The sequence below is a fragment of the Sceloporus occidentalis genome, unplaced genomic scaffold (genome assembly GCF_023333645.1).
Source record: "Sceloporus occidentalis isolate IW3139 unplaced genomic scaffold, rSceOcc1.0.p SCAF_121, whole genome shotgun sequence".
In the NCBI taxonomy this organism is placed as follows: Eukaryota; Metazoa; Chordata; class Lepidosauria; order Squamata; family Phrynosomatidae; genus Sceloporus; species Sceloporus occidentalis.
Genome location: NW_028317101.1, coordinates 175,232 through 200,677, shown reverse-complemented (window position 1 = coordinate 200,677; position 25,446 = coordinate 175,232). Strand labels below are relative to the sequence as shown.

The window sequence follows — 25,446 nt, the reverse complement described above, 5'->3', positions numbered from 1 at the left end:
AGAGAAGCTATGAGCCAAAGTATTTTTCCAGCTGGTGAAACCAAAAAGCATGAGATGAACTGCAATTATGACAGCAAGCTAGTCTACATGTGTAAGGATTTAGGACTGGCCTGGCTAGCTACTTAGGTGCCAAGTTTGACGGGGCACTGTGTTGAGCTCAGTAATGGCGTATCAATTGGAATAAAAAAATTAAGAACTATTTGGGGAATTTCAGCTGTAGATGTGATAATCATCATTCATGGTCATCTAACCAGTGTCCATTATCTCCATTCCCATTTATTTTTCCAGTACTGGCAGGTAATGTTTTAATGGTTCCTTTGTAGGAATTTGCTTGGTTCTGTGTAGTAGATTTTAGTCTTCTGATACTTAGCATAACTATATGTTAACACAAATCCTGTGTGAGCATATTTAACGGTGTTCCTTACTTTGGGCATAACTAAACCCATTGCTTATATATTGATCTCCCTAAAAGCTCCAAGGACCAAGAGCTGGCCAAGGAAATCTTTACATAGCTGTCTCTGTGTGAGACTAAATGAAGACCATTGCTCTTTGCTTGAGACCTCTGTATGTTATGGCTTTGATACATCCGGTGGCCCCAAATATCTAGTACACAACCATATGCACTGTATATACAGGATTATTTTTTTTTGCATCTGCCCTGAGCTCCTTGGCAAGCAGGAGATACATTGCCTGCTTACCAGTGTGCATGCGCTGTATACTCACCACCAGCCAGGGCCAGCACTGGCTCTTACAAGTATTCCAAGGGGTCTAATAAGACCCTGCATGGCCAGTGAATAGTTGCTTCAAGCAGCCAAATCAGACAGGAGAGGTGATGATAATCTGGAGCTGCATCGTTTTCACCAGGTAGGTCAGACAAGTGTTTTTTTCTTAGAGATAAAGAATTAATTTACAAAGTGCTGTAATATAAATTTTTTTGTTGGTGAGAATAATATTCAGAATAACATGCAGATTCAGAGTTCAATGACTGAAGTGTCTAACAAAGAAACCCCAGTATTACTATAACGGCCTCATGGGGCATGCGGTTCTGCTGATTGCCAGGCAGACAGGGAGCCCATTCACCGGGGAACCTTGCCTTCTGACTCTGCTTTATTTTGGTACTTGAGGGCACATAAAGGTCACAGTGACGTGTCTGCAAATTAAATCCAGATTAACAAAATCTAAAAAACAATATCTATTTTATTAATCTGATCCGATGATATATATATATATATATATATATATCATCGGATATATATATATTTTTATATATATATATATATATATATATATATATACAAACACACATCCATAAAGCTAAATATTTAGTTATATGTTCCCATTTGAAATGTCATCATACATTCATACAAAAGGGGCAGCAGGGAGGCTGTTTTCAGAAGCATATTCAGGGGATTTTGTTCAATGTGGAAGTTATAGAAATCACATGCAGTATCTGTATTTTTTTATTATTATTTGCTAGTGTTTTGACTTGAGTGTTTCTCCCTTTCTTTTTCCAGATGAAATCATGCAGCAGGAGATACGGCCACTTCTTGCTGTAGATATCATAGAACAGCTCCATAGACAGTTTGCAACATTGACAGGTAAGGTTAACATTTATGGATTGTTATCCATTCAGACATAATCATTTCACACTGTAATGTGATAACTACTTATACCTAACTGTGTTTATGTAGTAGTGTTCTAAAGTTTATGATAAGCTGGAGATTATTTACGCATATCAAGAATTCCTTATGGCTCGTGTAATTAGAGGTGCTGTTCTACCTGCTTGCTTTGTAACTGAGTGCATCACATCACTCTAGACAGTTCATTTGAGATAATAAGGCCATAGAAAGGTTGCCATTTAATAATTGTATGGAAATAGAAAGATATAATTTGACGGCAGATAAGAACCACTCAGCCCTTATGTTTTTTTCTAATGTCATGACTCAGCCTATAATCAGTTCTTGATTCAGGATTGTTTAAACCACAATCTCCTCAAACCAGATCAAAATAGTTAAGAAAGGGCCTATCTGACCTGGACTGTGGGCAGGAATGTCTACATATAAGTCTATGTGAGCATGAATGTCTATAAATAAGAGTATTTGAGCATGGACGTCTATGTATAAGTGTATGTGAGCATGGATGTCTATGTATAAGTGTGTGAGAGTGTGCATGCCTATGAATAAGTGTGTGCGAGCATGGGTGTTTATGTATAAGAGTGTTTGAGCATGGATGTCTATATATAAGCGTGTGTGAGCATGTATATGTAAGTGGTGTGGAATGACGTGTGTGTTAGAATGAATGGGTAAATGTGTGTTAGTGAGTATGAGTAAATGTGTGTGTTAGCATGAGTAATCTGCGTGTTTACATATGTGTAAATGTTGGAGAGGGCAAGGGGCAAAGAAGGCACAGACAAGTTGTTTGGGGGAAAAGATGGTACAGACAAGCTGAGGGCAATGATGGCACAGACAAGCAAAGGTGGCACTTACAAGCTGTTTAGAACATAGGTGGCACTGTGGGACATGTTGCTTGGTGACATTGTGGAGCCCCATAGCAATTTCCTCACCAGGGCGGGGTGGTTTCTAGTCACACCCCTGGCCTCTACCACTTCTGCTTGGAGGCAGTTTCACTTATATAGTACCCACTTGGTAAATGAGCTTGAAATGCAGTGTGTTACAGGATCCTATATCGTGCCAGAGGTTATAATTACTCTCAGATTGACTTGCTTTTGACTGTAAGTGGTCATTAGATAATTAGCCACCCATACCAGTCAAGCAATACCAGTTTTTTGTCCTACAGAAACAGGAAGTGTGTAAACATGTAGGGCTGTATAAAATCTACTTTATTTGATCTATTTTCTACTGCTGTTGCTGTTCTCAATGTATTTACTAATAATAATCATTAAAAGTGCATTTACTTGGCAAACTGAAACATACGTTTTAGATGCACTGAAATGCAAGATAATTAACACAGAAGTGAGAATATGAGTCATCAGGTCTTCCAATCTTACCAAACCTAAAACAAACACATATGTCTCAATGTGGCAGAAGGGAGTTGTTAGTTGAACTTGATAGCATTTATATTGTCCCACCAGCGAAAATGATGAAGTTACATAAACATTTGGTACCTCAGAGTAGAGCCCTGTTTTTTTAATCCCGCTGAATTTCTGAACATTCCCACCCGCAACACCTGAAAAAACCGCCCGCACCCGCAAGTTGACGGGCCCCGCGGGACCCGCATCCCAATGCAGTCCTGTACCTCAGAGGTATCTTCTTCAGATGGAATCTAAACCAGCCCGTGGTACCCACTGCTCACAAGACAGTGCCCCAAAATCACGACTGTCCTGTGAAAACAGGGAGGCTACTAAACTTTCAACTTACTAGAAAGTCCAAATTAAATCAGAAGAGACCTGAGGTCTCAAAAAATTAGATAGATATTTTTCTATGTTGGCGCAATAAAAGGTATCATCTTCAGATGAAGAATCTTGTTTTCTCTTGGGCTAACATGGCTATATGCATTTTTCTTATCCTTGCCCTGCAGATTTTATGGTGCACTTGGATTTTAGTACCACTAGGTGGCAGTGTGGACTCATTACTTCATTTCACATACAGATCTCATTCCAGCAATGCAGAGGTCACTAAGTGATGTTCTGTGTTTCAGGTTTTGCCAGATCAAATCCTGACTCTACTCATGGCCTTAGCAACCAGTATTACTTTTAACAGACTGCACATATTGTAAAAAGATATAGAGCCCAACTGTGGTCTTAAAGAGCTACTGAGGTCACAAGACCACAAAGTTTACATGATCATGCATGCTGATACAGGGAAAGTTGTTTACACTACCTCCTTTGTCATTTAGTTTTTAATCCTCAGAAGAACAGGTGACATTTACATTTCCTGATACTTAATATTTACCTGATCACTGTTAGCCGCATTCTATTATATAACATGCCAAAACCAAGCAACGCACTATTGACCTGTCTTACTTCAACTAGCGATGTAACATAAAATAAATTGAAACACAAAAACGACCTGCTTTGATGTTTTGTATTAAAAACAAAAAAAAATCAGGTTTAAATATATATTTTTCCATAATTTTCAACCTACCTGCCATGCATCGTAAATGCAACAATGTATTTTGAGCACATATACAATATAACATCTTAATCTTTCCCGATTTCTAAACGGCTATGCAGCATGTGTAATGGAAATTGGTTTTAAAATGTTAATACATGGATCGAACATCATGCTGTAAGGATTTTCAGGTCACAGGCCAGCTTTTAATATTTAAATGTCATCAGAGCATTCATTTCACTGGAAAGACTCAGGATATTTCTAGTGGGAAAAATATGTTGTGTACATTTAGAAAGATAACTACTTGCAGTTATGTTATTTCAGATAATAGTTTAATCTAAAAAAAACAAACAAGTGTATGGATACTCTCTCCTTCTACTTCACAATCTCTTTATCGGCTCTCCAATCCCATCTGTGATTCTCTTGCACCTTTTCTTTCTCTCTCATTTTCTTCCTTTTATCCCTCATCCATTTTCTCACTCACTTTGTACACATTTTCATATTTTTAATCCAGCTCTACCCCCCACACACATAAAAATAATAAATAATAAAAGTACATACTCTTTGGCCCTGTGAAGATGCCGTTCATCATATTGTCTTGCGCTTTTAGGAGGAAGAGGAAAAGATGGAGCACCAATTATCACCTTCCCGGAGTATCCCAGCTTTACTGAGATTCCCGACGATGATTTTCTGAATGTTGTAACATATTTAACCAGCATCCCCAGGTAAGGACCGGCTCTGCAAAATGTGCAGCAGGTAACCCTTGCAACATAGACACAATACATGCTACTGCACACCATCCATTTGAGTCCAATTAAATCAGGTACGGGGCCAGGTTTACCATTAGGTATATAATGGCTCATTTAGTGGAGATGCAGCAGAAACTAAGGGTCTCTCCACTAAGTAAGGGAATACGTGACTATACATACAGATCAAGCTTGCGTAATAGAACTGTAACGTAAAGGTGCATTGGAAAACTCTCTGTAATGCAGAGAAAAGTGCAAATTGTTATATAGTAGTTTATGTATTATTTTAAAATGCCACTATCCTGGCCATAGTACAGAGAATAGTAAACCTCAAACACTTAAAACAACAACGAAACAGAACGAGAAACATTGTAACAGGAAATACTCCAATACTCATTACAGATTTGGTTTCATAAGCAATGCATATCAGCAGGGAAAAGAGGCTTGCATATGTAGAACCTGTCAGACAAGTCCTGTTTCTCCACTACAGGCAGGGAGGGGTACCTTTATTATATGTCTCCTCCATGAGCCGCATTTTATTGCTAAATGTAACTTTTTAACGTTATTGTATATAAATGAAACATGAAACCAATTTTTTTTTAAAAAGGCTGTTTTTTTCCTGTGTGTCTTTTCCTTAACCCCAGGCCGTTTGGTCTGTGATACTGTTCTGTTTTAATTATTATTTTGGTGGTTATGACACCATATAACTCTGTTTGTCACATAGTGCTGATTTACTGTATTTGATTACCGTATTCGATTATAAGATGACCCTGATTATAAGACGACCCCCCCCAATCTGAATGTTAATTAATAATAAAAGGCATATTATGGGGCAGAGTGGCATATAGGGAGGTATAAGGCATTTCAGGAGGCAGAGTGGCGTATAGAGGGTTAAAAACCTACTTTGCAAAAACAAAAAATATAAATAAATAAAAAATGCAGTTACCTGCAGAGCTACAACACATGCAAATGACTAGGGTGTAGCTGCCTGTAATAAAAATGAAAACATTGCTTACAATCATTTTTGGAATGTTTTTTAAATCTAATTGTAGAAATAAAAACATTTGGTGGGAATTCTTCCTTACGCTGCTCTTGTCTTGGTATTGTTCTGTCTTAAATGCTGTTAGCGTGCTCTGTGATATTTTTCTTTTTTGGGTCTTCTATAAAGGGACATCAGCCAAGGCAACATGTTTATTCCAGTTATTTATAATTGTCTTTGTCCTGTTTTGTAGTCTTGATGCTGCCAGTATCGGGTTCGTCATTGTTATAGACAGACGCAGCGATAAATGGAGCTCAGTGAAGGCATCTCTGACTCGCATTGCAGTAAGTACACAACTCCCACATTTCTAAATGAACCCCCTGAAACACATGTAGACCATCCTGTCACAAGGCTTGTGGAGGTCATTGATGTCATTCAGTCAAATGGCCATCACAAATCCTCAAGATGAGAACCCATGACCAAGAAACAGTCTCCATTAGTCATGGCCATAGGAAACACATTCAGAATTCCTGCTATTAAGACAGTGTTTCTCAATCCTCAATAGGGGGCGTTTCCAGGAAACTTGCAGCTTGTTCTTGTCCTGCGACCATCCCGATTTATACAAAGGGCTATAGCTGATATTGGCATCAAACTATACCGAGATGATTTTAAAATGAAGGTACCGGTAAGCGTGTGCTTTCATCTCACCTTCACACCTGTTACATACTTCATACCATCACATCACAGCTAGGAGGATGTCAGGACATGCGGTTCTATTTGTAATGTCCTATTATTCATTTTTTTTTTTCCAATACAACATGTGGGAAGGGGGGATAAAACATTATTTTATATTACATTGTTGCTAAACAATTACAAAATGTCACTTTTCTAATCTGCTTTTAAAGGGATCTATGATACCATTGTCATGGAAGCATGGATTACACAATCAGGACATCGCTAACAACAAGAAATGTCATAGCAAAGAAAAGAATTGTTAAAGGGAAGGTGTGATGCCCCAGGCAACCTCATCTGACAATGAATGCATATTAAAGTACATGGAAAAGTATTTTTAATATGCATTTTTCTCTGTGGAATCTATCTCCTGATAGCAAATAGCAAGGGTCAAATGAGAGAATTCCGATAATAAGATAATTAACTGGCGAGTAACACTTGGCTACCTAATGCAATAAAATGCTTATAATGGCTGAAGTGTATCTTTAACATTTATCATGCAGAAGTCCAAAGGTCTGACAGTCAGCAATTTCCATAGAATGAATAAAAGTGTCTAATCTCCCTAAATATGAAAATAAATTATAATCATAAAAAATATGAATGAAACATAAATATATATCCCCAGTAATTAATATACCTGATGTACCAGAGGCACAGTATTCATTAGGTGACCATAGTTCACCTTCAGTTTCACAACATTTCCACCTCCATAACCTGTTGCATGTGATTGCATGTGATATCTGTCCGTATGTCTTAAGTATTAGATAACTATCTTGATTATTATTTGCAGATTATAATGCTAAACTCCGTTTCTGATCTTCATGGGTACATTGACAAAAGTCAGTTAACCAATGAGTTGGGAGGCTTCTTGGAATATAATCACGGTCAATGGCTTCACCATCGAACAGTAAGTAAATACTCAGTACAGTATTGGAATTTCCATGTACAGTTTGAAAGCTGGTAATGTAGGACACGTAGAAAGTCCACCCAAAGTGGCCCAGTAATCAGTGACAGCTCAGCCTCCAGCCACACTCCCAACACTGTGTCCCAGTTTGGACACCCGAAATGCCTGGGGGGCAGCAGGAGATGGACGTGTGACAAGGACCCACAATCTATTTTATTTAATATTGCCTAAATATCTGTCTGTAATTTATGTAGGTTCCACTAGTAGGTCTTGCATGATGCTTAATTTGAATAAGCCGTAACTAATAACTAATCAGTAGAAATCTTGATATTATGCTGCGAGCACGCCTCGTGTATTTATTATAGGTTAAATATATTATCACTTAATAGCCACAATAAGAGTCACAATGATTTCCTGTAGGGACTCAGCTGTCACATACTTAGTAGTAAGCAAAACCCTAACGGTAAGGCTCACATATCATCAAATCTGTAAAGAATCTGAATATTCATTTGTCCAAGGATCACCGTAAAAGAAAAATATTTAACCTTTATTATTGTTATAATATATATATATTCTGTTGCTACAGGCCATAGAAAGCTTTGCTCAGGTCGTCAAGACAACAGCTCAGAATCTGCAGACTTTTGGAACGAGCCTCGCTGAAACCGAATTACCCAATGATGTTCTATGCACAGAGGAACTGCTTTTATCTCATACAGAGCAGCAGAACAGGCTCAAAGTAGGTGTCAATACCACAACTGACTGTCCAAACACGCAAGCAGAAGTACTCTTCTATTCCAGCTAAAATAAATCGCTAACATAGAAGCATAGCATTTACCAACAGATTAGAACCGCACGACCTATCTAGTCTGCCTTTTTTTCCTGATGTAAAGGCTTAAACCTGTACTGCTTCTGCTGAGAGGCTGTTCCACGTATCTACCACCCTCTCTGTAAAGTAAAACTTCCTTAGATTACAGCAAAGCCCTCTAGTTTTAGATTATGACTTCTCGTTCAAACATTTCTCCTATATTGTAGAGTCAGCGCTCTTTGGATATATGAAAGTAGCTTAGAACATAGAGCATGAAGAATGCAATGATAATTGGAAGGCCCTCACTTATTATCAAATAGTGGATTTCATTTAAACACCCTTGATATATATTGACTTCAAGGGCCACTTTAATATTCTCTACCCTTTAAATTGAAAAGATATATAAACACAATGATGGTATCAAGCCCTTGTATTACTCTAAAACCAATTTGTGTTTTGTGGACCATCGGTGATCCAAAGACCATGGCTTACTACTACAAAGCGCAGTAGTACTGACTACTAGTTCATTTTAAGAATACTTACAGTAATACTGCGTTATTATTTTAGGAGCACCATAGCTTCTTCCATTACCAAATTAATTATCATTATCAGAAGCACCTCGAACACCCAGTTGTGAATGATTTCACTGGATATTATTTCTTTTTTGCAAATGTCATGTTTGTCTGCTTGTTCTATCACACAGGACGATTTGAAATTAGCATTGCAGCAAGGAGGCACTCTGTTGTCTTGTATTAAAGAGCCTACGACCAAAGATCCAAATTGCAGACTAAACCCTGATGAGGTTGAAAACATGGCTACAGTTGAAAGGTTTGTTAAATATTCACTGTTTAACCATGCACATGATTGAGAACAGTATAACTGTGCCAATACCCAAGGAAGAGTAGCTAAGGAAATAGTTTGCGTCGCTGTCAAAGGAAGAAGGAGGTTCTGTGCAAGGAACCGAAAAAATGACGTTGTCAATGATATTTTCTATCTATACCTCAAATCATGAAACAATGATGATGTGCCCTAGACTATTAGAGAAGTTCTGTATATTACGTATTTATTTGTATGCAGAGTATGCAAAGTAAGTAGAAATGCTGGCCTGTATACCTAAGGCGCTTACTTGGCCAGCACTAAAAAAACCTTTGAGTAATATGCAAAGTATAGGCTTACCATTGTGATAACATTAAGTAAAAGTACTCAAAAAGTCAGTCTACTATGTCGGTGCATTACAGTAATGCAGAGCAATTATTTAACTCTGTGAGGCCTCAGTCTGTCTTCAGTGCAGCTTAACCCAGGCTGCTACTTGAAATTAGGGAGATAAAGAGGTAAGTCCAGTACTTGGGAATTACCTTCTTACCCCTACTCCCAGACAACACAACCTCTTGTTTTCGTGGCACCCGGGTGAAGTGTACCTGTCTTAGTGGTTAGCGCACCCTTGATTATGACGGGCAAACCTTGGTGGGTTTCCGCTGCAAGAATTCAGCCTTGTATAATGCATAGATAAATCTTCAATATCACATTCAAAAAATATCTCAAACTATATTTTTAATCCTGCATAACCCATGTTATCGATAGGTCCTTCATAATACGTAGCTGGTCATTGAAAATCTTCCCTCAACTTCCATAAAGATTTACAGATTAGTGAATAAACCCAAAGCGATCAGGAAACTGTTACCCCTGCAAGTGTATGAAGTTCCATTTCTATATATATATATATATATATATGAAAATCCACTCACTGAACACGAGCATTGGACAAAGCACGAGTACTAAGAAGTTCTCTGCTGTTTCCCGTAGGTTACTCGCTCAGTTGGACGAAACAGAAAAGGCATTTGATCAGTTTTGGAGCCGGCATCATCTCAAGTTGGAACAGTGCTTACAGCTGAGGCATTTTGAACATGACTTCAAGGAGGTATGAACGCAAATATGAGCCTTTCCTTTTTATAGAGAGGGATGGTGCAATCCATCAGAAATTCCGATAGTTTAGACATGTTTACCTGAAATACGGTAAAATTAAAGAACACCTCAGGCTGGCTATTAAATAGCCGTGTGTATTTGTTAACTGTACTTGAAATCTAAATGTAAAGATCTCATGACATGCAAATAGTAGAACATGGGAATAGCATGCAAATTCCCCTAGAAAAATTAAATGACAGTGCGTAAGCTAGAAGCAAACATGTCTCATTTGGGCAGTGCCTTTATTGTAGACATATAATAATGCACCAGGCACTGCCCAGGGAAGCAGCCGATAGTGCTGAAGAAAGACCAGGCAATTACATAGTTTGTAATGCCGTAAACAGTTAAAGGAAGCTATATTATTCTATATTATACCAACAGTATAGGTAAAAATTAACTGATTCACTAAACATGTACTCATCTACTTGGAATCTCTGTGTTACACCCAAGAGAATGGAATTATGTTCAACCAGACAAACAATGATCTTTTTTTGCGAAAGGATAATTGTAATCCAAGAACAGCAGGACTCCAATGGGTGTATGTCTTTATGTTAGACTGTACGCCGTAGATAAATATTTTACAACGCTTCCAAGCTCACCGGTGACAGATGCCTTATGTAAATGTTGACAATACATTAGAAACATAGAAAGTGACGGCAGATAAGAACCATTCGGCCCATCCAGTCTGCCCAAAACAATGATAGATCAGAAACGATAATCAAAAGCAATTTGGAATAACATAATATTTCTGCTCGGGTTTCTTTTGTCTACTTTGTTTATAGTTCACAAGAGCTGCTAATTTTTTGGTCTATAGTCTTAACAACTAATTTAAGCTTCACCTCCATATCCATGTCATCTATTCCCTTTATTAACAGTAATGGGTGTGGAATTACAGGCTGATCTACAAGAAACAACGCAACTCCCTTATTGTGTTTACGTTGATATTCACTTATATATTTCAGAGCAATCGACATTGCTCAATGTAATTTGGAGATGTGAAATAGGAATCCTCAATTAGTGGGGCGAGGGTTAAATTATGCTTTACATTTGATGCTCAGGAGGAGAAGTTCATATAGAAAATAAACAAAATAAAACAGTCCAATCTATTATGTTGGTTGAATTAATGGTTGAATTCTCCTCAGAAAGATTTCTTTATTTAGATCCTTATCTTGATAACTAATGCAGATCTGTTACCAAAACACCTTTTATTATTTAAATGGGGCTGTAGTAGCTTAAGTATTTATCTTTGCACTTCAACCTTTATTCATGTGGAATAACAGTACTGCATTCGCATACCCCTAATATTTCAGGTGTCCAAATTGGGACACTTTTTTTTGGGAGTGGTATTAGGGACATGGTTAGACGTGACCCCCACCTACCTTTATGTCAGGCCACCTTCTGGGGGATCAGCTTCAATGCATTATGATGTGACCATGGGGGAGCTAAGATAGAGGTCTGTGCTGCAGACATGGCATAGTGGGCCAGAGAGTGGAGATCAAAAGATCTCCTGACCCATCCCATGCGCGTAAGACCAGAACAGTGCCCAAAAATTACAGTCTTGTGAAAAACAATACCTTTAGGCGGTATGTACTTGTTCAAAAACAGATTCTGAAGACTTAAATACATATGATAAGAAAGAGACAGCTGCCAAAGTATCTAGCTTTATTTTGGATCTACATCTTCAATGTTCCTTAGCCAGCCCTGTCCAAAATATAGATACAGAGAGGAAGTGCATTGAAAAGGAGCACAGTAAGGATCTAGTCACCACACTACCTAAGTTCCCAGTTACTCTGGTGGCAAAACTTTAGCTAATGGCCTAAAAAGTCTTTAGCTAAAAGGAGCCCCAGCGAGGGAGGGGGGGATTCCTTGCCAGCCTTCCTCTGGTAATGAATAAATGATTGGGAAGTATATATCAGATGTATGTGGGTTCTAAGCACAAAAGATAGGTAAGTGAAAATACTAATTAGTAATCATTGACATTTTAACAGCAAAGTTTTGGGAATTGTATTGATTCTTTGTTGCCTTGCTTGTTGATGATTTGTGTTATTTGTAGCTGAAGTTGGCTCTGGATGCATTAATGGAGATTCAAGCTGCTTTTACTGACATTGGAGACAGCGTCTCACGTGTGGAACAACTGCTGAAGGATCTAAAGCAGCTAGAGGAAAAAGGCCAGGTAATCACACACGGAATTAAACATCCCCTAAACATAACAAGTAATTTTAAGTTGGGGCTATGTAGGTTCACATAATAGAATGAAAATACCATAGGTCATTCATAAGACTCACCACAAAGTTATCTACAGACCACCGCCCTACTGTATTATTCCTGTACTACACGGGATATGGCCAAGTCCAGATGGCTAGGGTAATAAAATAGTAATAGAATAAATGAATACATTTAAAAATGAAACGTTAAATAAAGGTAATAACAACACAAGTGATAGATGGTTTTCAGTACTAGATTTATGGATTTATCTCAGTTGTGGCATCTCACCTTTAAACAAATAAATGTCTAAGCGGTACATTAAACGTATGGTCTACTGCCCCAAACAGCCTCACTAATGACAAGTACCACGTTTTCAACTCTCAGACATGTGTGCAAGTTCGCTGGCAGGAAAGTATTTCATGCATAAAATGTAAATTAATCAGCTATCATATACATTCAAGCGCATTTGGTTGCTGGAACTGTGTATGTTGGCAACAAAAAAGCTTTATTATTGGTGGTTAGAATTGTCTTGCAGGTAGCTAAGATACAGTTTTGTTAATTATACAGTACAATGGCAACAAGGACACTGTTTCCAAACACAAGCCTTGCAATTAGCATACCAGAGTAACCGGTTTGCTTTTTTTTTTCTTTTAGAAGACTAAATGTGGTCTTTAGACACTTAGCCATACAGTGGTTGTTACTCTGCAGAAGAAATAGTGTATATAATTGCATCTATATTAAAAAGTACATTGTCAGATGTACGTACGTTGTATTTATAGTTCAAAGAAACTATTGACACCACACAAACACTGCTATACAAATAATTCTTAGATATGTTAGTTTCCATTTAACTGTAAGGTGAAGCTCAAATGGGTTAGTTGTTTCCCATATTCCTTCATGAACACACGTATATGCCATTATACAATTAAATAACATTGGTAATAGGGACAATGGTCAGGAGAACATGGATATTTGTCATTGGAAACCATGGAGTGTTTTTTTCAAGACTACGCCCTATTATTGTTTTGTATTTGGCGAAACAGCACCACATTGGGGTGTAACTGCATTTATCCAGAGGGATATAAATCTGACAGGGTGGACGTCATGTTCTGCTGTTGCTTATTATCCAGGGATGTTTGGAAAAAGCCCAGCTACATGCCCTCCACGGGGACCAGCTCATCCAAAATAACCACTATGCGGTTGATTCCATCAGACCAAAGTGTGTAGAACTGAGGCGTATTTGTGATGATTTCACCAACGAGACCAAGAAGAAATATGACATCCTGGGCAAGTCACTGGAGCTACACCTGCAACTTGATAAGGTGAATAACCCGAAAAGCAGACAAGACAATTACTCCACGTTAGAAGGAATTATTCTGGAAGGCAAACTAAAGGCGTAGAAACCTGATCTGCAACTATGAGAAACAATAGCCATTTAGGCATACATGTGAAGAAAACACAAACAATTTAGTGCGCTTATTAAGGGATATTCTTTAATGTCTGATTATAAAGAAGCCCTACATTTTTTAACATTTGTTTTTAATATTTGGTGACACATGTGGCCTCTGCAGATATACACATTTGCAATGCCAAACCAACCCTAATTACAGATAGTGGTCACCTTGCTTTTCTGGAAACCTTCTGAACACTTCATTACTGTGATAGCATTGTTTGTACTATTATGAGCCACTTCAATGTCATCTTAAAAAAATAGCCTTTTGCACCAATCTTTTTCCAACTTGACACGTTAAATATCTCATCTACAAACCCAATATTATTGAAATGAATTTGTTTTAGGCTAACCATTGGTGTGAAGATGGAATCTACCTCTTGGCCTCTCAAGCTGTGGACAAGTGTCAGTCCCAGGATGGCGCAGAGTCAGCACTACAGGATATTGAGAAATTTCTTGGAAGCTCAAGAGGACACCAGCTATCCAATCCTACAGACTTTTACAACAAATATGACATGATCCTTTCTCCCGAAATAAAGGTATGAATTAGGATACCACAAAACTTTTGACTTTCATATTAAATTACGAAGGCTCTTTCAGGACTTGACATATGTGAACAATAGACAAACAATATGATAGTATAAGGGTGTTCAAAACAAAGCTAGTTTGATGAAAAGTCTGAAGTCTTAACTCTAAGTGGCATAGGTAAAAAATTGTATTTATTATTTGTCGACGTAGTATTTTTGTATTTATAGAAAAAAGAAACAATGATTTTATTTGTTTTCAGTTGAATTGTTTTTATGTGGGTCCCCTTTTTTTTTTTCTTTTTCAGTTTTCAGTATTTCAACTGGTGATCAACACCAAATTGACTATTTCTATTAGTGCATTATACTGGTACTTTATGTTGTAAATGGTGAATTAATTTCAGAAATGTATTGTTTTCAAATTGCAGTCTGTTGTGCAGAGAGTACTACAAAAGTTGGTTGATGTCCAGGAAATGTTTGACAAAAGACAAGCAAGTTTGAAGAAGCTGGCAGCAAAGCAGACGAGGCCAGTGCAGCCAGTAGCTCCACATCCTGAGTCCTCACCAAAAAGAGCATCGCCAAAGACCGTTAGGCCATCTTCCTTGGGTAAAAGTTCATTCTTGATGCTGCATTCCAGTATTGCACTGCTTAATAAATAAAAGATAATAATAATAGTAATAATAAAATAATCCATGTACACAACATTATCTAGGATAAGTGACCTGATGTGTTATAGAACAATGGGTCATGGTTATCAAACATGAACACATTAGTACTGTCCCAGCTTTAAGATTCCTGTAATTGTCCTAAGGTATACAATATAGTTTCTCTCTACAACCCTCCAACCTTCCCTATTTTCCCCTCAATAACCACTTAAAATACCCAAATAAAGGAAATAAAACATCCTCATGTTATCATGTGATCCCTGTGTCTAGATAATCAGGGAAATTAGTGTCCTCGTGAGAAAACCAACCTTTTGGCTTTGTTTACCTTTCCATAAAAGTGTGTGCCTTTTCTTGTATAACGCTTGAACCACACCTAATGCTGTTTGTTTGACTGGGCAGTTCTAACCTAGCTGTCTGCAAACACTTGCTTTTGTGAAAGATGCAATTTATTATAATGTACAGTTGAATGCACACAGCGTCTCTAAGCAAGGTTTGGGGAATGTCCATGTAACAAAACATAAGATAGTTTGGTTGTTGCAGACAATACAATTCTCAAATTATATAGTACGGAGCAGGTTTATTAAGCTCTGATCATCAGAGTTTGTTCACAGGTCAGGTTTGAGATCATATAACACATAAACAGTTTCTACTGATTCACCTAGCAAATTTCATTGGTCGGTTACAAGTGACTTTTGTCACTGTTTAGTATGTAAATGTGCCCTAATCCTCTCTTGGGCTTGTTTTTTTCCAGTTTATCTGTAAATGAATTAGGTAACTTCTACCTTGTACAAACTGTAGATGCTCAATCATGTAAGCCAACAAAGTACGACAAAGCATATTGGCTTGAATATGATTTTTTTCTGAAAAATATATTAATATTTTGAAATGCCCATCTATGTTGTCAAATGTTAATGGTAACCACATCCTCACAACATACCGTATTTGCTCGATTATAAGACGAGGTTTTTTTCAGAGCAAATGCTCTGAAAAATACCCCTCGTCTTCTAATCGGGGTCGTCTTCTAATCAGACCTCAAATAGAGTCTGATTAGGAGACTAAGATCCAGATCCCCCGCACCGCTGCAGGGGACCTGGATCCTCCTGTCTCACCCCCCCCCCCATCATACACACTTACCGGTGCTTCCTGCTGTATTGCCGGGGCAGCGGGTTGACGTCTACGCGATCCGCGTAGACAACGTCCGCTGCAGCCGGAAGGAGGTGTGGCTAGCAGCGGGGGTTGTCTGCGTCCGTCGCGTAGACCTTCCCCGACTGTCAGAGATCTCTGATCTCTGACAGCCGGGGAAAGTATACGCGACGGACGCATACAAACCCCCGCTGCCAACTCCACCTCCTTCCGGCTGCAGCAGAAGGCGACGTCAACCCGCTGCCCCGGCTGGAAGCACCGGTAAGAGAGGGCTGAGAGGGGAGAGAGGAGAGAGGAGAGGAGAGGGGAGGGGAGGGGGGGGAGAGAGTGTGTGTGTGTGTGTTAGTTAAATGGGGGCATAGGGCATTTCTGGAGTGGCGTTAAGGGGGCATTTAATAGAGCACTCTGCCTCCTGAAATGCCTTATACCTCCCTATATGCCACTCTGCCCCATAATATGCCTTTTAACCCCCTAAATGCCAGAGTGGCATATAGGGGTATAAGGCATTTCTGGAGGCAGAGTGCTCTATACAATGCCTTTTAACTCCCTTAATGCCACTCTGCCTCCTGAAATGCCTTATACCTCCCTATATGCCACTCTGCCCCATAATATGCATTTTAACCCCCTAAATGCCAGAATGGGATATAGGGGTATAAGGCATTTCTGGAGGCAGAGTGGCATATAGGGGGTCAAAAGGCATACCATGGGGCACAGTGGCATATAGAGGGTTAAAAGGCATATCATGGGCCACAGTGCCATATTGGTGTGGCAAGCCTGGGGGCAGATGTGTGTAACTGGGGGACAGGCTGGAAAATACAAGAAATAAAAACAAAAAAAATATTTTTCTCAATCATAGCTTTTATTAAAAAAAATAGTTTACATGAATTAACATTTACTGGTAAAACTTTTTTCCTTTAGGGTCGTCTTATATTCAGGCTTTTTCTTTTTTCCTAAGTTAATATTCAGATTTTGGGGGGTCGTCTTATAATCGAGCAAATACGGTAATTGTAACAACCTTGCGTGTCTGGGCATGGTCATGTGTTGCATTCCCTTGGTTTTTCTTGATTACCCTTGAGAAACCTGCTCTCAAGCCCTATGAACCAGATACATTTTAAGATCTATTTGCTTGAACATAACTTAGGGAATGTTGGACCTGTTAAAATGCTCCTATAAATACATTACTGTAAATTCGCCTGGGCTGGTTTTCAGCAGGGTCATTGTCATACCCAGGCCAGGACTGGGACAAAAAATAGACCCGGGCATTTCAGACTGAGCAACCCATTTTTATTAAAAAACATATATGTACATACATATACATAATACTTGGTCATTCAACATGGGAAGCCTGAAGCCACAATTCAGTGCGACTAATCCTTGAAATAAATATTATAGAGCAAATAACACAATACCTTATCTTTTCCACTAAATGATTTCAGGGCCTTGAATGTTTTGTCCCCTGAAGTCACTACAAATTCAGGAGGGCGTTTTATCTCTGGATAAGTAAAAATGAAATAGTTCCTACTGTAAATTAAGGAAACAGATAACCAAACACACGCACCAGGACAGGTTTTTCCACACCGACACCCAGACACACACACCAGGACAGGCTCTGCCACACCGACACCCAAACACACACCAGGACAGGCTCTGCCACACCGACATCCAAACACACACACACACACACACACACCAGAATAGGCTCTGCCACACCGACACACACCAGGACATTTAAAAAAAGAAGAAATGGTTCAGCACTCAACTCAGGAAGCTGGGAGCTAGCAGGAAAAAAGGGCACACCAAAAAAGAAAGCATAACAAAAATAGCAATGTTTCGGCCAAACAGAGCCTTTTGAGCTTGACAAAGGCCCTGGCCGAAACGTTGCTTTTTTGTTTTGCTTTCTTTGAATAAAGTAATCTAAGGATTGGAAGCTGATTGGAGTGCTGGGTTCTTTTCTGTGTTCGTACGCACACCAGGACAGGCTCTGCCACACCAACACCCAAACACACACCCCAGGACAGGCTCTGCCACACTGACACCCGAACACACACACTAGGACAGGCTCTGCCACACTGACACCCAGACAAACACATCAGGACAGGCTCTGGACAGGCACACCGACACCCAAACACACACACACCAGGACAGGCTCTGTCACACCGACACCCAAACACACACACACACACACACACCAGGACAGGCTCTGTCAAACGAACACCCATACACGCACACCAGGGCAGGGCCTCCATTTGAGCAGGCCTTTAGGCACTAGTCTACATTATCTTAAGGGCAATCATTTGTTTCTCGCCCCAAAAGCCATATATGTCCACAAAGCAGATGTAGTGAGGACATTTATGTCACTCTGTTTATATATAATTAAATCACAAAGCAGTTACACACTGCAGCCAAGTGTCTGGTTATTGTGGAAACAAATAGAAGTAGAGCCGGTACACAGTACAGTCTTCACGTATTTTCACGTATTGCTCCATAAGATGCCCATTAAGATGTTTTCTGTCTGGACCTCAGTACCACATCATGTTAATCTGATGACTCATCTATTTACGGATCAAGTATAGTGAGATACAAAACATAGCCATATTGAAAGGATAAATACCGTATTGGCTCGGATATAGGCCGCACCCGAATATAGGCTGCACCCTAAAGGTTTGGTGCTTTTTTAAAGAAAAAGTTTTGTAATAGATATGCTGCCACTCTGTCCCCCCCGATATGCTGCCACTCGGTCCCCCCCCCCGAGATATGCTGCCACTCTGTCCCCCCCCCGAGATATGCTGCCACTCTGTCCTCCCCCCTCGAGATATGCTGCCACTCTGTCCTCCCCCCCTCGAGATATGCTGCCACTCTGTCCTCCCCCCCCCCCCGACTTACCAGAGCAGACTCCCGGGTGTCTTTCGGGGCCTGAGGGGGACATCTACGCAATACGCGTATACAACTCTCGATGCCGGCACTCAGCGGAAGTGCTGGCACCGGAAGCTGTATACGCGTATTGGGTAGATGTCCCCCGCCGGCCCCGCAAGACACCTGGGAGTCTGCTCTGGTAAGTCTTGGGGGCAGAGGTAAAACGCATCGTGCGGACGTTCACAGGCTGCGGCGATGAGCGTAAACAACCTCCGCTGCCAGCACGTCTGCACGATGTGCTTTAACAATCTCCCTTGCCGGGACTCCCCCCGTGGAAAGTGCCGGCAGGGGAGGCTGTCAGAGCGTATCAGAGAGTAGGATACGGGTCCCCTGTACCGCTGCGGGGAATCTGTATCCTAACCCTGCTGCCTGCCCGGCGCCCGGAACTGCATGTCCCGGGCATTGGGCGCTAGACCCCGAATATAGGCCGCACCCCCACTGGGGGGGGAAAGTGCGGCCTATATTCGGGCCAATACGGTATTAAGTGCTTAACTATGTATTTAACTTAGGGGTGATGAAGCAGTTGATGTGTACTGTGTACTAGACAAGATTAATCCAAGAAAACTAATAAGATACATGTTAAGGGGAGGGGGGAGATGTGTCTTGATTGAGAGCCACTCCCAAAGCAAACTTATTTTTTCCATATTATATGTTATTAAAGTAATTTTGTGCCTGGTGGTTATTCCTCTTTTTTTAGTTAGCAATCCACCCAACAACTCTCTCCACCCTTAAGCCCACAATCGCTAACTTTACCCCAGTCTATGCCCATAAATCTATTTTCTTCTCCCACACACCCTAGATAACGCACCTTTCATTTGTTCTTTTGCCAACCACTCAATCTATCATGCCACCTTATTACATTGCAGGACAGCGAGGGCCTCTTGGAAGCCAGTCCCTTGAAAGCCAGGCACAGCTCTGCAATCGGAGTCAAAATTAGTATGTGTCTAAGGTGACACTTCTTGTATACTATTTTTTAATAAGACACGCTGTCATGATGTTCCTAATTCTGCCCTTACAGTGTGGAGTCTCATTTCCTTATTTGAAACAATTTTCACAATTCACTGCTTTGTTGTGTTCAGAGACACTTTTGCGTGTGGGGAGTATATGTCATGGCAGACCTTGAAGAAGGGCGAAAGGAAGCCCGCCTTATACAATAGTGTAAGCTGACATGAAAATAGCTTTAGTGAACTAGTTTAGATCCCGAAATAACATAACGCCAGACACATTTTCATGCAATTAAAAGTGATTTATTATGCCTAAAGATATTAAAATAACGTACTTAGCTTCAGTTAGCGCAAGAAGCGTTGGGGAAGCCCCTTGTCCTTGTCACCCAACACCCATATGGAGAGTGCAGAATGGCTGGATACTAATATAGAGGCAGACATTCCAGTAGATTTGAATTAATAACTGGGCAATATGTCTTTTTATACATTCTGGATAGGGCGGTGATGGCGCAGCCTTTTCTTTGTGGACAGTGTGTCCAAGATCCAACAAGCGCTGTGCACAAACACTATGCAGATACTATATCCTTGCTAGATTCTAAGCTGGTTTGAGACGTCCTTACCTGTTGTTTCTGTAATGCGGTACTTGTGCAGTACTTGTCAGGTCTTGTTTATCCATTGTGCAGTGCTGTGGAATATGATACTATATAAATCATAATTATAATAATAAATAATATTTATATATTCACGTTAAAATTGTGGTAAAAAATAGTCTGTGAGCTTTTACTTTTGCGTCAATATACAAACAAAGAAGATTGTTTATGTTTTCGATAATGTCTGGAAAAAAACAAAACACATTACTGTTTTTAATTTTAGCCACAACTCGACGTGTACCTGATGTTCCTTCTACACCGCCAAAATCCCTCTCTGAAGCTGATCTGTCTCGAAAAAGAAATACCAAGAAGACAAAAGGAGGAATTAAGGTACTTTCATCCAGCATGCAAATTAAAGGATAATGGAGGTTATGTTGAAAACGTGAGGCTGATGCAAATTTTTTTTTAAATTGTCTTATCACCATAGCAACCAATTAAATGCTCCTGTTGACTGGACTATTCCATTGGTTGCTATGGTGAAAAGATCAGTTTACAAACTTTGCACCAGAATAACCTCTTCAATATAACCTTGTTTAATATTAAAACAAAGTTTGCTATTTCAAACTACATTTGTATTCTCAATACATTGTAAAGGATACATTGTAAAGGATACATTGTAAAGGAAAGCAGTTATCCTTCCCTATGTTATGAATCACTCAAGAGAGTCCAAACAGAAGGGAGTTCATAATTAGCTGGTATAATGTTAGTAAACCCAAACAGACATTTATAAGCATACTTAGAAACCAGTGCTAGATTAAGACCCTCCGGGGCAGAGTGTGAGTGTGATCTGTGCTGGAGATTAAACATACTGACCCGGAGGCTCATGGAAGAAGGCATTTATCTGGAAACATACTAAGTTCCCAGGTATGCTTTGGGGAATAGCCCTACCTCTATGACTAGACCTGGCTTCTTAAAGAGCCACTCCAGACAACATATACATTTTAACGTATATGATAGCCAAGTGTCACCTTTAACTGTGTTGTGTTACTTATGTGCTGCATTTAGGGTCACTCTGGCATACATATGCTGGGATGTGCATGATATCACCCAGGGCTGATACAGGTGATGGATCTGAAGCTCCAGGCCCATGTCTCTTTAGGAGGCCCACCTGCCCAACAGCAGCTACACAAACATTTTTTCCTGAAATAAAAACGAATTAGCAATCGTTCACAGTGGTAGCCTGGTACCTCCTATACACCGCGTACACCAGAGTGCCCATGCTATGAACATAAAACCGGCATGGTGCATAACCATACCTGGGAGCTCTCTGGGTTTTGCCCAGAGACCTTGGGTAAAGTGCCACTTCTCTGGTTCACTAAGGGAAAACTGTAGGTCGCAGGAGCTGCGGGAGTTATCTCCAGGTATGTCTGTAACTCTCGCCTGCACATAACTCACCATTACCATATTTCTACAATGTCCTCCACACATCATTTACTTCACTAGGTTCTAGTTGCTCTCCATTAACTTTTAGTGTTTTCTCTCTGTATAATTCCATGATTAGGCCCCAGCTACAGATGCCCAAATCCCTTTATCCAGCACCGGCCACACCTGTGCAGAGAGGAGCATGACACAAACTAGAAATAGCACAAGAAACCGAGTACATCTTCCTAACAAATCTTATTCGTTCAGCAGAAAAACATTACAGTTCTATGATTCACTGTATTTGCCAGTCTTTTGCTTAGCTCGCTGTATAGAGCGTGTTAGCAGATGCTCAAACTGGCATGACTAGTTAGAGGCAAATTCGATTAGGTAGGCGATAAAGATATATATAAAAAACTAAAAACAAATATTTAGAAAACACTCATAACTCATAAAAATATAGGTAGATTTCCAAATCAGAGCAAGTTTATATTTTTCCCCATTTATACCAGCTGTATAGAATTTAAATTCTGTTTTACCATAAGGCAGTATGATAAGTAAAACTGTTTAGTAGACAAGGCACACATACCGATGACTACTATACAGCTGTATGAAAACTAGAACTGTTGGTGTTTTTATGTATTCATTTAAGAAAGGGCAATCTAATATTAATAATAAAGAAACTGCAGGGGGTTCCTTTTAAGTACATTAGGATTATCTAATTATCATGGAAGTAAGGATAGGACAATGGTAAGCTATAGTAAAGCAGTTGTAACAAGAAGCATTATCCCAGTTAAACCTTAAATGATCGATTAATTGATTGGCACACCTTTAGTTAAGTAGGATTTTTGAATTGTGCACAGATTAACATGGTGTTACACAACACAAAGAAAAAAAAAGATGAACTAAAGTTAATTATTGAAGATGCATATGCCAATGGAAAGTTTCTTATGAAGACATTTTCTGAAAAATATAAATAAAACAATATAGTGTTTCCATTTGGTCACACGGTAAGTCATCCATGGTTTGTCTGTGTTTGGACACACAAAGCCCCTTAGATTTCAGCATTTTTTATTTTGTTTCGCATACAGCTGATGTATTCATTGTGACATTGTGCACATTCTTCCTCTCTTTTTAGAGAAATACATCCTAATGTTTTAAAGAGGGACACATTTACAACGAAAATTTAGGGCTGTTGAACCCTGTGACGCACTCATACCCAGCAAACATTATTACCATTTATTGTATGTTTGTTTACAGTGACATTGTATGGCTATGACAGATCTACAGGGAACACAGGGTAGGGCTATGACCTTGTTAAGCCATATTTTTTTCTTCTTTTATATATCCCTGCTACCTCCTATAAAGGATATAACAAACAATAAAATGACAGGGTACAACAGAAAAGGGCAACTATTACTGCATCCCATATAATGAGGCATACCAAAGGCTGTTTTGGTGCTGGAAATAAGTTGGTACTAGTTATTCATTAACTAGATCGACCAGCATTACCGTCTCTCTCCTGCATGCAGTAGCTTCTGACGTAGGATTTGTCTCTGGTACCCCCACTAGCTCAGGGCCCTAAGCATGGAGGGGCCAACCCTGAGCAGCCAGCATTGGACTCTGACAATGCACATTTGCCATAAATGAACAGAGATCGCCAGTGTGTTTAAGCCAGCTGTGGATACACAATGCAGAGTTTGGCTACTGTATATCTAGTCCAGCCAGAAACGAGGCTTCTGGGAAGCATACAACAAACCCAATATATATGGTTGATAATAATGGTCTGGTTAATCAGAGCTCTAGCTTTTTGTAACAGCATATAATCTTTGATAATTCTAAGCATCTATAAAAAATAGTGTTCCCCTAGTTAGATATATCCATCAGCAGCCCCCAAACCAAGTCTGCATAAGTTAAAAACTGGGCAGACACCATCCTGCCCTAGTGCCACCTCTGAACACATGACCCAGAAAACATATTACGGACTGTGCACAAAGATGCTTAAAACACACAATTATTATTTTTGCATCGTTTTAATTTTTTTATACGTTCTGTTTTCTGTCTTCACCATAGATTGAAGTAATGCATGAAGCTAGCCAAGGTGGAACAAGCCGATCACTAGTGATGAGTGAAAGTGAGGAGAATTTATCTTCACGAAAGAAGTAAGTCATCACAAATTTAAGGAAATTTGTAAATAGGAAGCAGCTGTCTTTTGTCTATTATCACTGGATAGCGGTGAGTCAATAATCGATCATACACTTCAGCATTCTGTACACCGAGTACACTTTTTTTAATTATTATTTTAATGTGCGTTTGATATATGCATTAGGAACCCACTTTATGTGTATATACAGAAGATGGGAATACCCATCTCTCTAAATACTATGTGTCATTCAAGTGTTTGGCTTGAAAATACTGTAGAATGCCATGAGTACAAAAATATAGATTTTATTGTTAAAGAAACATCTTAACATTTTCTTCTTTCCCGTTTACTGAACCCACACACATTAGATATTGTTTTTTTTCAGGACAAGAAGGGCTTTCTTTAGATGACATTGTTTTGATTGTATCATATTATTTACTATTAAAAAAAGTATAAAATATGGTGAAAAATGTAGAAAAAAATGACTGTTTATAACTTTTAGTTGAAAAATCTTTTACTCATCTATAAAAGGTAATGAAAAAACCTGCTAAATAGATTCTACTATTTGTCCTGAGTTTAGAAATACCCAATGTTATTATGTTTTTTTGCTTTTTTCTACACATTATGGGGCAAAACGTACAGGTAGCGTTTTGCTATTTCAAAGCCTTTTTTTCCAAATCTGGTAATTCTTCCCCCCATGTGCCATTTTGGGTATCTTTGAAGCCGGCCAATGCAATTTACCCCATCAAGTCATATATTTTTGAAAACTAGACAGCCCAGGGTATTCCAAGTGCTAGTATTTTAACCCTTTCCAAGCACTAATTCTACCATCAGCCTTTGTCAAACTTTATGTTAGTCATTTTTTTTGCATTTGTTTTTTCACACACATTTTACTTTAGGTATGAATAAACAGGTTCTGGTATATGTCACTATCATAAAACACCCCAATATGTGTTTAGCAACATCTCCTGAGTACAGCGATACCTCACATGAATGATTTTGCCTGGCTGTTTGGGGGCAAAAGGGCCACATTTGGGGCATGCACATTTTTCAATGTTGAACTTTGGCATTTGGGGATCCACTGCCCATGCCCTATTTGGTACATCTTTGAGCCGGGCCATTTCAGTGTGTCCAACAAAACCATATATTTTTGAAAACTAGACACCCCAGGGTATTTTAAATGCTGGTATTTTAACTCTTTACATGCACACATTTTACCACCAGCATTTTTTCAAAGTTTGCAGTAGTATTT

The 25,446-nt window shown here is 39.3% G+C and overlaps 1 protein-coding gene across 1 annotated transcript in view; it reads left to right on the top strand.

The window, feature by feature from the left end:
* Positions 1 to 25,446, top strand: part of LOC149282169 (guanine nucleotide exchange factor DBS-like) — a 92,757-nt gene that overhangs the window by 1,817 nt on the left and 65,494 nt on the right. The window contains exons 2-15 of the mRNA XM_089498509.1: positions 1,515 to 1,598; positions 4,681 to 4,795; positions 6,049 to 6,139; positions 6,361 to 6,480; positions 7,318 to 7,434; positions 8,018 to 8,167; positions 8,940 to 9,064; positions 10,040 to 10,154; positions 12,252 to 12,371; positions 13,534 to 13,725; positions 14,201 to 14,392; positions 14,806 to 14,983; positions 20,916 to 21,022; positions 24,125 to 24,213. Coding sequence (XP_089354635.1) covers positions 1,515 to 1,598; positions 4,681 to 4,795; positions 6,049 to 6,139; positions 6,361 to 6,480; positions 7,318 to 7,434; positions 8,018 to 8,167; positions 8,940 to 9,064; positions 10,040 to 10,154; positions 12,252 to 12,371; positions 13,534 to 13,725; positions 14,201 to 14,392; positions 14,806 to 14,983; positions 20,916 to 21,022; positions 24,125 to 24,213 — 1,795 coding nt within the window. The remainder of the gene's footprint in view (positions 1 to 1,514; positions 1,599 to 4,680; positions 4,796 to 6,048; positions 6,140 to 6,360; positions 6,481 to 7,317; positions 7,435 to 8,017; positions 8,168 to 8,939; positions 9,065 to 10,039; positions 10,155 to 12,251; positions 12,372 to 13,533; positions 13,726 to 14,200; positions 14,393 to 14,805; positions 14,984 to 20,915; positions 21,023 to 24,124; positions 24,214 to 25,446) is intronic.